The 13,243-nt window shown below is 44.0% G+C and overlaps 1 protein-coding gene across 11 annotated transcripts in view; it reads right to left on the bottom strand.

The window, feature by feature from the left end:
* Positions 1-263: 263 nt before the first annotated feature.
* The window catches only part of LOC112258072 (BRCA2-interacting transcriptional repressor EMSY-like), a 32,157-nt gene continuing 19,177 nt past the window's right edge, over positions 264-13,243 (bottom strand). For all 11 annotated transcript variants that reach the window (XM_024432172.2, XM_024432168.2, XM_024432167.2 and 8 more), the window contains 8 exons: positions 11,392-11,571; positions 10,663-10,867; positions 10,115-10,282; positions 4,233-4,391; positions 3,554-3,717; positions 2,718-3,281; positions 1,581-2,015; positions 264-1,457 (listed from right to left, as the gene is read on the bottom strand). In XM_024432172.2, coding sequence (XP_024287940.1) covers positions 1,257-1,457; positions 1,581-2,015; positions 2,718-3,281; positions 3,554-3,717; positions 4,233-4,391; positions 10,115-10,282; positions 10,663-10,867; positions 11,392-11,571 — 2,076 coding nt within the window. In that variant the 3' untranslated portion in view covers positions 264-1,256. The remainder of the gene's footprint in view (positions 1,458-1,580; positions 2,016-2,717; positions 3,282-3,553; positions 3,718-4,232; positions 4,392-10,114; positions 10,283-10,662; positions 10,868-11,391; positions 11,572-13,243) is intronic.

A 13,243-nucleotide genomic window follows, 5' to 3' on the forward strand; every position in this document is an offset into this window, starting at 1 on the left:
CACCACTTGCCACAAAGTTCTCAGTTGATGCTTTATTTGTACCCATATGATATGACGCAGCATCTACTACGGCAAACAGTGACATTTACATTTTTTAATTCAGCCAAAATAAAATGTTTCGCTTAAACATGGGTGATTTCCTCACGTTGACAGGTTGTTTCATGAATATGGACTGCAGGTCCCCGGGTTATGTACAGAACTAAATTCATCAAGGGAACGCAAAATTGTGTGCAGTAAAGGTAAATGACAGAACAGAAAAACAGTTCCGTTTTTGTATAAAAGTTTATGCAGTTAAAATTCTAAACGTTACACCAAGAGAGAACACAAAACTGAAACACCATTGAAGGAACATGGGTGAAAAAATGTTTTTCTTCCAACAATGTCCTTACCAACAGTATCAACTACAAAGTGCTAATTCCTCAAGGCTAACTACAAGCACTTTATCATTTACATTTGTGTTATTTAGCATGCACGTGCCCACTATAAACAAACTGTATGTGTACAATTGTCATGTATTAAAATGTACCTTAAAAAACAACAAAAGGCTTTGCAAATCAAAAATGGTGTTCAACAAATACCGCTATGCAAGCACGATGAATCAGCATAATTACAGCAAGGTCAGTCCAATCTCTACTTATTTTGTTGAGTTAAGTAGATGAAGTTCTTAAAATGTGGTCATGTTTCAGGCTAGGTCCTATTTCCAGTTTTCAATATTGCCTTGCTATAAAAGTGTTAAATAAAATATAAAATAAAATGACCAGAAGAGCCACATCAAATTTTAAGCTCCTGAGCACAGCATTGCTTTACTAAAATGCCAATTCAGTGAATACAAAATGTACACTTCGAAATTATCGAAAAACATTGTCCTGTGTTTCCTGGATGCAGTTCCTGGCCAACTTCACCTGTACACAAGGCAGCCGTTCAGCTTAGCTAGGGTTAACTTAGGTCTCCCTTTGACTCTTTCATTTTTTCCCCCTTTCCAGGTCTTGAAGTTCTTCACAAAGCCTTATCTGAAATCATCCAGGCATATTTATGAAGTTGCTGCTCAATTAAATAAAAAATAAAAAAAAACAGAAAAGTCCTTACGCAGTTATCACACATTTGTGTCCGCTTGCTGTTAAGTCCTTAGATTTCCAGCTGCATGAGGAGGTAACCACGATGACACAGTCATGACCATTTCCAAATCTTCCCTGTCACACCATGATCATCCCCTTCACACCAAAGCCACAACGTCATTCCCGTCACAAGTGTTGGTGTCACTGGGACTGGTCGGGGCAGCCCTCCTCCATGGGGCTGATAGCGGTGGCCTCGTCATTGCTGCTGTCCACCTCCTGCTCCATGGCGCTCTCCTCGTCCAGCCGCTGGCTGGTGTAGTCTGTGATCTCCAGGAAGCCACTGGGCTCCACCACCACGTTGGACTGACTGGAGTCTGGCATGATGGAGTACTGAGGGATCACCTGGGGAGTGGAGTAACACATGTTTAGCTTTTATTGTTGATAGATGTTTAAAGCTGAGATGAGTGGTGTTCTATAAAAAGATATGTTTCAGAAATGTTTATCATATGGCTCACAGCAATTTACCTCAATGACGTCCATGTTCTCTTTGCGCTTTGCTGCTAGGTCCTGGATGTGGCTAAACTGGTCATGCAGGGGCTTGGAGTGGGACGAGTGATGCAGGGAGGCCCCTGAGCTGCTTATGATCGGGCCTGAGCCCCCAAGCGCCCCTGAGCCTCCCCCTGCCCCCATGCCCAGGGCCTTTATGTAGGGGCTGCAGTCACTGGACGAGTCCACCACCATGGGCTCGGCGCTGGGGTCGATCTCCGCCTCCATCATGGAGATCTTAAGGATGTCCGAGACAGAGGGCTTCTCGCCACTGGACGAGCTTGAGCTGCTGGGCTCGGCAGGGACGAGCTTGGCAGTGGCCTCACCGCTGCTGGAAACGGGCGGGGATTGGTGGCTGCTGCTACTGCCGAAGGTGATCTTGGTGACGCTGGCACCCTGGGTGATGATTGGCGCCTGTGTTCGGAGACAGAGGCAAAAACAGATGTGGTTGGAACCATAGAAATATAATGACTAAAACAGATATTGACATTCAAGTCAACATTTTGTAATGAGTGGACATGCAGCCATATTGAATGTACCCATGAGTGTTAGTCAAATTGCCATGGTCTGAAAGGGCTTTTTACCATTCTAGTAATTATATTTCTATGGTTGAAACTAGAGTAGGGCATGGGAAAACTAAAACCCAGGTGCTCCTTTTGAAAGAAAAACAATGGGAATTTCTTTTCAGGTGGTCATAAGTGGAGGGCTTTGAAGGTTTTGTCAGGCTCCCTGCCCTGCTGTACAAATAACGATGATGTGATTGGAAGGGAATTGAGCATTGAGGCACGGTGCTCAGAGCTCAGTCTTATCTTTTTTTTTTATCTTAAAGACATATCAAGGGACAGGTGCTGTGAATAAGCACAGGATTAACACGTCTTATTTCTGTATGGAATGGGAACTATGTACATCTGCAACGCTTTTAAATGCGCAGGACAAAATCCATCTCGAGGGCAAATATAGTTTAAATGAAGTTCTATTCTAAAGCATTATGGCACAATGCATCTGACTATTGATGATTCACTGTGTCAACCGGATCTGTCCCGGACAAATAAAATGTCAAAATAAATCAAATGGGCACATGACCCTGGATGTGCATCAAAGAGGGAGGGTACTCACCTGGCTTGTGGCAGGAGTCTTGTCTGCACCCACCGGGTGGTGGGCCTGTAATGGCGGTGGCTGGGACAGCTGTGTGTGGATGGGCCTGTGGTGGGAGGTGGGCGCCTGCTGCAACTTGGGGAGCTGGGGGGTAAGTGAGGGAGGCTTGTTGGGGGTGCCCAGGCTTGCCAGCTGGGGGGATCCTGAGGCAGAGGAGGGCCTCTCCTTCAGGCTCTGCCCTGGAGCCTGAGGCTTGGGCTGGTACTGCTCTTGGAGCTGGGGTGGCTTCTTCGCCACAGTGGCGGTGGAAGGCAGGCTATTCTGGGGCTTGCTGTGTAGCTGTGGGGGTGGGGTTTGGGTGGAGTGGGGTATGTGTCTGCCCTGTTCCAACTGGGGCGCCAGGTGTGACTCGCTTTGGTGGTGGGGATGTGTGTGGGGCTGCGGGGCGGGGGGCTGGGCTACAGCGGGTTGGATGGAGCGGTAGAACAGGCCAGTCTGGGGGTCCAGGGTGTCCCCCTCCAGTTCGCCCTCCTCCATCCCAGTTTCCTCCACCTGCTTACTGTGCATCAGCTGGCCCGCTGAAGCCTTGAATAACAATGTACTATCATTGAGACTAGTGTCACAAGTCAAAGAAAATAATGCATACCAGAACATGTAATACTGGTAGATGGATAGATTGATACACTGGAACACTTACCCAGTGAACAGTGGGATCATATGACAGTGAGATAATGAGTATTACATCCACTAACTATATAATTTGGAGAAAAAAACATTTGATGAAAAAAAAAAAACATAGGTGAAGAAGAATACAAAGACTGACAAGGTCATGCATTCTAGGTAGGTATTTCTCTCACCAGATGGACAATGCGTGTGACGGTGACTGTAGAGGAGGTAGGGATGGAATTAACCACCACGGGGGAGTGACTGGTGTTTTGCGAGGGCACCCCCTGCTGCTGGCTAGCGGTCATGACCACATCCCCCAAGCCTTCAGAGGATGGTCCGGCCCTGCTGGCTTTACCTGCACAAAGTTAAGACAGTCATACACATGGAACAAAACTAATCGACGTGAACTGCATCACTTCGAGCCATTCCTTAGTGAGCATGGGGAAGTACCGAACAGCCTGTTGTTTTTTCACTTAGCTAATTTTAGCCGGGTTAGGGCGGAGGCAACAATTGTGTGTATACCCCTGAAGAATAAGCAGAAAAGTGCATTATTTTACATCCATGGTGTAATACCATTATTAAGTGGTGACTAAGTATGATATACTTCAATGTATTTAACAACACATTATGAAAAGGCAGTGAACAACATCCATTTAGGGCCGAAACACTTCTGGTTTTCATCCTCTCCTAATAAGGGACTAATTCAGACCTGGGACACCTAGTGAGTGCAATTCACTACTAGGTATAAACAAAAAACAGAAGTGTTTCGGCACTCCAGGACCGGAATTGAACAGCCCCGCTCGATATAGTGCACTACTGTATAGGGAATAGGGTGCCATTTGGGAAATACTGAGTGGTCAGGTCACATACCGGCAGTGATATATTTAATGGGTGGTTCAGTCTCTACAGTGGACATCTCGGGGGAGCCTAGGGCCTGCTGCTTCTTCTCCTGGGCCATCTGAAGGGGAACAGCCATCTGGCTCAGGTCTATGGTTTGCTGCCTGGGCTTGGCCTCACCTTTCTCCTTCACTGTGTGGGCAACAGAGATTGATAGTGACAATCATCTCATAACCGACTCCATTTATATTGGTGGGAAGTGGGGCGACAAAGGACTGTCGCTTATAGGTGAATTAGAGTTCGGAGCAGTCTGAAAACTCAGGTGTCGGGAGCTGGGACTTTCGTCCCAAGTTGAAGTTTAATTGTCACATGCACAAGTACAGTGAAATGCTTAAATTGCATACTCTAACCCAACAGTGCAGTAATCAATATCAAAATAGTATAACTAATACATGTTTTATGTGTTGATATAATATATTTTGATGGAACCTCCTTTGATAGTTTATGTAATAACCAAATTAACAAAATATAAATAATTATCATAAGTGATAAGAGGAGGGAAATGTTGATGTCTGAAGAGATTGAATGAGACAAGATGTACAATTCAAATCATTGGTTCCTGTAGGGGCTGGGAAGAGATAGGGGAAGACTGTATACGTTATGATAGGAGATAGTGAGAGTAACATGCATGAACCAAACGTTAATGATGAATATATTATGAATAAGTTAAAATCATGCAAGTATAACTTGTCTGTGTCAGCAGTATATAAGAGAAATAACTGGTCTGCCCCGGCGGAGCTCCTGACGGGTACTACTATGATGCATTAAGTTGGTTGGAACCTCTCCAGCCCTCTGATAATAAAGAATGATACATTTAAGATTGGACTTCAGGTGTCCCTGTGTTGAATTTCCACGACAAGACTTGCCCAGAAAGACTCCCAGATGGAGTCACCTTTGGCAGGATTACATCATGTATTGACTCAGGGGGGTTGAATACTTATCTAACCAAGATCGTGTTTTATTTTTGAACCAATGTATTACAAATGTTAAAAATCTTCTTCCACTATGATATGAGTATTTTGTGTAGACTGTTGTAAAAAAAAATATATGTTTATCCGACTTTGTATTGTATTGTACATATAGGAAGGCATTAGGAGAAAGTGACTGTTGGCAGGATACATAATAATAATAAATATGCAGAAAGCATAAGTGGTGGGTGTGTACGTGGTGGTGAGTGTGTGTATGTAAGTGTGTGGGTGTTGGTGTGAGTGTGTACAAGAGTGACAGTGTAGGCGTGATAGGCGGCCCTTCATGGTTGGAAAGTGACTGGTAGCAGTAATATATAAATACTTATGGTAATACACTAATGGTAATATATACATGCAAACAGGAGTAATAGTGATCAGTAGCAGGATAAAGAGACATACTAATGGTAATGGCAATCGATAAACAGCAGCATAGTGGTAGTAATAGATTTAATCAATAATCATTTTTGCAGCGGTGTAGGTGTGAGTAGATGTTAGCCATTTAACAGTCGTTTGTATTACAATTCAGCTTTAGGGCTCAGACACACCAATAGCGTTTGCTGGCCGAGAGTACTTAGCACCTCTGAACGTAATTTGCGAACCGAGTGTATATCAATTTTACATGAAGTGCTTTAAAAAAATTGCCAGTCAGACGTCTACAGCGGGTGGTCCCTAAAACACATCGCAATGAACGACTGGCAGACGAACGCTAGATCTACATTAGATCAAACTTAAACTAATCATGGTGTATAAACTAAAGATCCACATTCATTGATTCAGGTGGTTAATTGAATCAGGTGAGTTATTGCTGGGCAAGCACAAAACATTCTATGGCATTCGAATTCCAACTCGTTTCATAAAAAGAAATGCACCCCCTCCAACTTAAAAAATATTCATATAATGAATAAAGGTAAATGTTTAAGATCACAAATGACAATAACTGTAGCGAACCTGTGTTTATAAACATGGATCTGAAAACATTTTGATGCCATATTTAAATTTTCATACTCATATTTAAAATAAAAAATTATATATGCAACACATTTTCCACCAACAGGTTCCTGTGCCAATGCACCACACAACCACCTAACAAAAACATACAGACTTTGTGCACAAAAATATCCTGGTTTGCGTTTAACACCACAATACATTAACTCTGTCAACCTCAACAAACAGAAAACACATCCGTCTCTACCTTAAGCTTACCCAGTATTAAAGGCTAGGCTTCACAAAATCTGAATGTCATTAAAAACGTTTGTGTTTTGAAACAGATGTCTCTTTCCAGTCATCAAATTGCTGCTACAAAATGTATATTGATCGATTGATTTTATTTGTTAGTAAAATATTTATAAAAAAATCTATAAATTAAAAAAACAACAACGTATTTATATAAGTATTCAGACCCTTCGCTATGAGACTCGAAATTGAGCTCAGGTGCATCCTGTTTCCATTGATCATCCTTGAGATGTTTCTATAACTTGATTGGAATCCACCTGTGGTAAATTCAATTGATTGGACATGATTTGGAAAGGCACACACCTGTCTATATAAGGTCCCACAGTTGACAGTGCATGTCATAGCAAAAACCAAGCCATGAGGTAGAAGGAATTGTCCGTAGAGCTCAGAGACAAGATTGTGTCAAGGCACAGATCTGGGGAAGGGTACCAAAATATTTCTGCAGCATTGAAGTTCCCCAAGAACACAGTGGCCTACATCAATGGAAAAAGTTTGGAACCACCAAGACTCTTCCTCGAGCCCGGCCAAACTGAGCAATCGGGGGAGAAGGGCCCTGGTCAGGTCAGGGAGGTGACCCCGATGTTCACTCTGACAGAGCTCCAGAGTTCCTCTGTGGAGATGGGAGAACCTTCCAGAAGGACAACCTTCTCAGCAGCACTACACCAATAAGGCTTTTATGGTTGAGTGACCAGATAGAAACCACTCCTCAGTAAAGGGCACATGCCAGCCTGCTTGGATTTTGCCAAAAGGCACCTAAAGACTAAGACCATGACAAACAAGATTCTCTGATCTGATGAAACCAAGATTGAACACTTTGGCCTGAATGCCAAGCGTCACGTCTGGAGGAAACCTGGCACCATCCCTACGGTGAAGCATGGTGGTGGCAGCATCATGCTGTGGGGATGTTTTTCAGCGGCAGGGACTGGGACACTAGTCAGGATCAAGGCACAGATGAACATCGCAAAGTACATAGAGATCCTTGATGAAAACATGCTCCTGAGTGCTCAGGTCCTCAGACTGGGGTGAAGGCTCACATTCCAACGACCCTAAGCACACAGCCAAGACAATGCAGGAGTGGTTTTGGGACAAGTCTCTGAATGTCCTTGAGTGGCCCAGCCAGATCCCAGACTTGAGACCTGAGAAAAGCATTGCAGAAACACTCCCCATCCAACCCGACAGAGTTTGAGAGGATCTGCAGAGAAGAATGGGAGAAACTCCCAAAATACAGGTGTGGCAAGCTTGTAGCGTCATACCCAAGAAGACTTGAGGCTGTAATCACTGCCAAAGATGTTTCAACCAAGTACTGAGTAAAGGGTCTGAATAACTATATAAATGTGAAATTGAAAAAATCCAACAGGTCCCAGACGTGCTCAATGGGATTGAGATCTGGGCTCTCGCTGGCCATGGCAGAACACGGACATTCCTGTCTTGCAGGAAATCACACACAGAACGAGCAGCATGGCTGGTGGCATTGTCATGCTGGAGGGTCATGTCAGGATGAGCCTGCAGGAAGGGTACCACATGAGGGAGGAGGATGTCTTCCCTGTAATGCACAGCGTTGAGATTGTCTGCAATGACAGTCCAATGATGCTGTGACACACTGCCCCAGACCATGACGGGCCCTCCACCTCCAAATCGATTCCGCTCCAGAGTACAGGCCTCGGTGTAACACTCAGTCCTTCAACGATAAAGGCGAATCCGACCATCACCCCTGGTGAGACAAAAATGCGACTCGTCAGTGACGAGCACTTTTTGCCAGTCCTGTCTGGTCCAGCGACGGTGGGTTTGTGCCCATAGTTGACGTTGTTGTCTGGTGAGGACCTGCCTTACAACAGGCCTACAAGTCCTCCGTCCAGTCTCTCTCAGCCCATTGAGGACAGTCTGAGCACTGATGGAGGGATTGTGCGTTCCTGGTGTAACTCGGGCAGTTGTTGCCATCCTGTACCTGTCCCTCAGGTGTGATGTTCGGATGTACCGATCCTGTGCAGGTGTTGTTACACGTGGTCTGCCACTGTGAGGACGATCAGCTGTCCGTCCTGTCTCCCTGTAGCGCTGTCTTAGGCGTCTCACAGTACGGACATTGCAATTTATTGCCCTGGCCACATCTGCGGTCCTCATGCCTCCTTGCAGCATGCCTAAGGCACGTTCACACAGATGAGCAGGGACCCTGGGCATCTTTCTTTTGGTGTTTTTCAGAGTTAGGACACTAAAGAGGCCTTTCTACCAAGTAACTGTGACCATAATTGCCTACCGTCTGTAAGCTGTTAGTGTCTTAACGACCGTTCCACAAGTGCATGTCCATTAATTGTTTATGATTCATTGAACAAGCATGGGAAACAGTGTTAAAACCCTTTACAATGAAGATCTGTGAAGTTATTTGGATTTTTACTAAATATCTTTGAAAGACAGGGTCCTGAAAAAGGGACGTTTCTTTTTTTGCTATGTGTGTGTGTGTGTGTTATATATATATATATATATATATATATATATACACACACATAAAGAAAAGGAAGATAAGGTTAGGCCTATCCCCAGTGAGATAGAGATATGCCAGCGGCATGCTATGACACCGACATGCATTTCTTTATGTTAGACGTCTACTGTGTCTGCGATACATATATAAACTTACAGGAGGTTAATTCGTACATTTTCAATCAGAATATTTTGTATAAAGATAAGTATTATATTGTTCGATTATAGGAGTAACTCTGGTAGGCCTGAAACATTCCTCGTCACCTCAAGTTCGACTGTGGTAGTCAATTGGATTGCTGGTGCGCACTGCCTTCATATCACAGGTTTGCAGTAACTAAAGCTTAATAGCCATACCAAACCTTTACAAAATGTTTCTGAACTTTATTAGGGTAATATCAAAAGTAAGTTAATCCATTGTTTATAACGAATATAGGAGCAGGCTATAATATTGCGCAAACACAGCATGACAGATGGAACTTAATTTGGCCAAAGAAAATGTCTCAACAGAATGAAATATTTTAAACCTTAAAGTTCTGAACAGGATACAGTATATGTCAGCAATTACCAAAATTAGGCAAGTGCCTACCCTACAAATGACTGAAATAGACTGATGTTATTTATTTTACAACAAACCCTTTAAAACCCATCTTAAACTAAATATGGAACACACAATTAAAAATACAGATCTAATTTAATTTAGGCAATAAATGTCTCAAACAATTCTCAGACTGGATATTTTGCACTGCTTTGGTAAGACTCTTACCTCTGTCTAAATTGTTATTTTGCTTTGTGTTAATTATAACGTATTTATTAAAATAGGCTATAGCAAATAGGAATATAAGAAATGTACTCAGAATGTCAACCATGCACTCCCCTGCTGTGCGCTACCTGATCCAATTCTGATCGGAGTAATTGTTTGATAGTGATTTTGGGGTGATTCTTTTTTTAATCTATATTCTGGATCTCCTCCAATTATTTGATTTACTTGCCCCGCACAAGTCATAATTTCGTGCCCTGTAGAGTGTATGCTTAATGACTAAAATGTAATGTTCACATGAGAGACAGAGGAGTTAGTGGCAGGGCCAATTCCAATTCAATAAATTCAGTTTCTGAATTTAAATGGAACTGACCCCAACCCTGGTAAGTGGCGTGATAGTTGTCATGATGACGACGGTCAGTCACCTGTGGTCTGCTGCAGTTCCAGCAGGGCCTTGATGGTCGAGGTGGCCGACTGGGACATGTCACCCGTAGACACGTCCTGGTAGATGATGGTTGGGCTGGACTCCACCGACACCTCGTGCTGCTCAGCCCAATCCTGCCCCCTGGAGATGTGCACTACGGACTGGGAGTCTGATCGAAGATGACAACCATTACAATTCATGTTTTATATCAAATTGGGTTAATTCCCTTTAGATTCCAGACGATTTGGACATGGCATTCAAGTAGAAGGAAAGAACTGAAACAATTATATTATGTGAGTGGACCTTTCACCATTTAAAACTTGAAAGTGAAGGAAGAAATGTGAAAGTGAAGAAATGTTGAACTTAGCTGAATACTAGTGAGAATAGATACACATTCATACTACGGCTGAAGTAGTAACGGCTGTGTGAGACCACAATGCAAGAGCTATACACAGCAGTTTTAACTTGACCATGACTGATGTTCCCGTAATTAGCCTGCAGACTATATTACGGATTTCTTGCTCTGTGATGTAGAGTGACGCAACGTACCGTGACCGCTTCCGTGGGAGTCCTCGGCAGGCGGGGACCTGCCCTCAGAGATGGCACCCGACTCATCCTTGAGTGCCCTCTCCTGTGCGTAAGCAGGACCCACATCGGCCACTCGGGACGCCTGCTGCAGGTTCTCGTTCACCAGCTGCCTGGTCTGCTCGCTCACAACTGCTGTTTGGAAGATGGGCTTGGGCTTGATCAGCACCTGGAGAGGCATAAAAGGTTAATAAACATCATTCAATATTACACACGTAGAATAGTCTCAGAGAATGGCACCAGGGAAATTGTTTTTTTAATTGTACTTTTTCCGTAATTTAAAGCAGAGATGAGAACATCGTCAAGTGTCCTGGCTGGTGTTCCTTTTTTACATCATACAGTTAATTAATGTGCCTATATAAAGTAGTTGGGACTTAGTATCTTAAAGCTACAGCAATGATTTGTTGAATTATAGCTCCACTGACTTGATGTATTGGTAATTCAAGACAGAGATTTAAATATATCCAAGACAAAGGAGCTTTGAGTGAAAACTCCACACTTGTTGACACTACTTGTTGGGTGGCTGAAACTCTACGGGGTGAAGTTTCCCCTGGGTACAAACAGATATAAGATCAGTTTCCCCTCCCCCAGTCCTAACCATTATTCGGGGGAAAGACAAAACAGACCCAAGACTCAGCGTCAAGGGGCAACCTCCCCCTACACCGGCTGAGACGTCGCTGGTCTGGTACTGACCTGGGTCTTGCCCTGCTGGCCGTACACTATCTTGGTGGGGATGATCTTGGTGGTGGTGGTGGTGGGCTGCACCCCGGAACCCATGCCTTTGGGCTGTGTCACAATCATCTTGGTGATGGGTCTGGAGGCTGTGATGATGGCTGGCTTGGACCCCGGAACACCCTGTAGGGTCTTCTCACCCTAAGGCACAGAAGAATTCATATTAGGATTAGGGCTGTCAAACGATTAAAATAATGAATCGCGATTAATTTCTGCTCATATTTGGTGCTAAATAAAGATTTTTCCACCAAAAATAAAGTTATAGGCATGTAAGGGACAAACACAAAACATTGTGGGTTGGCTCTAAGAAAAAAACCTGTCTCTATGGACACAAAGAGCAAAAACCTGTCCAAGAACATCATGAATTCCACAGAAAATAAACCTGTGACTATACATTTCGGACATCCTCCTATTTATTTTGACTGAGCCAGTTACAAAGTCAAACAAGCCTGTTGACATGATGATAAAGCTGCTCTCTTCTTTTGTACGATATGACCAGAGAGAGAAAACAACAAGGCACTGATGTGGCAGGCATTGCCAGGTACCTGGGTGCAATGCAGGCCAGCCTGGTGTGTGCACCTGCATACTATGACCACCACTGTAGTGGACATTCCTCCATGTTGATGCTGGGCTCTGCTTTGAAACACCCCATATATTTCTCAATTGACTCCTCTTCATCAGGCTCAGGCACTTCAGGTCCTTAAACCTTGGGTCGAGTGCTGTGGTGATCTTCATCCATGTGAGGTTGGTGTTTTTCTTGCATTTCTCCAGGTCTGTTGTGAATGTCAGCATGAATCTTACCACTTAGGCAGAGCCATCATCAGAGCTCTCCATCACCTGAAGGAGATGGCACAAAGCAGGCACAAAGCAGGCACAAAGCAGGCAACACCACTGAGCAGGAAATGTAGTTCAGTCAAATGCCTGAAATGGAAGATCATTCAAAATCACTTCAGTCAATTGTGAGACTAATACAGGCACACCACTCACTTTCTCGCACACACAATTTACACACTAGCTCTCTCACACACAAAATATTATTATAACAATAACAGTGAGATAAAGATAACCGGCAGGTCTCCAGTAGCGGATCCAGCTTCTGCAGTTTGTCCAGTTCAGCTGTGGTTGGCATGGTGACGTTCGTTTTCTGTTCGGCCAGAGCATCTCTCAGTGGTTGTTGGTTTCTGTGGACACGCTTTACCATTTGCAAAGTGGAATTCCTTATTGTTGTGACATCTTGTGCAAGTGACGACTCCTTTTGCCCATTTGCAACTTGCTGTTGTCCTAGTTCTGCAAAGTTTGGTGGGTTGTGTTTGAAATGCCCAAAAATAATTCAGCATTTGGCTAGGGCATTGTCAAACCCGCTGTTCTGTAGGGACACTGATGGCCCTTTGGAGACTGTGCATGGTGCAGGGCAGGTGTTCAAAAGGAAGATGTCTCGCAGCTGCAATCATGTTCCATACACTGTCTGTGCAAAGTGTGGTAACTTTGTTTTCAATGTTCCCACTAATTCCCACATCCATTAAATACTTGGCGTACGTTTCAGCATTGTGCCTCTTCTGTCTTCATTATGGCCAGAGGGTGTGAATGCAGCGTCCAGTTTTCACTGATGTGATGGGCAGTAACCCCAAGGTAGTTGTGGTTACTCACCAAAGTAGGTGGCAGGTAGCCTAGTGATTAGAGCGTTGGACTTGTAACCGAAAGGTTGCAAGATCAAATCCCTGAGCTGACAAGGTACAAATCTGTTGTTTTGCCCCTGAACAAGGCATTGTTCCTAGGCTGCCAATGAAAATAAGAATTTATTCTTGACTGACTA

The sequence above is a fragment of the Oncorhynchus tshawytscha genome, linkage group LG09, assembly GCF_018296145.1.
Source record: "Oncorhynchus tshawytscha isolate Ot180627B linkage group LG09, Otsh_v2.0, whole genome shotgun sequence".
Classification (NCBI taxonomy): Eukaryota; Metazoa; Chordata; class Actinopteri; order Salmoniformes; family Salmonidae; genus Oncorhynchus; species Oncorhynchus tshawytscha.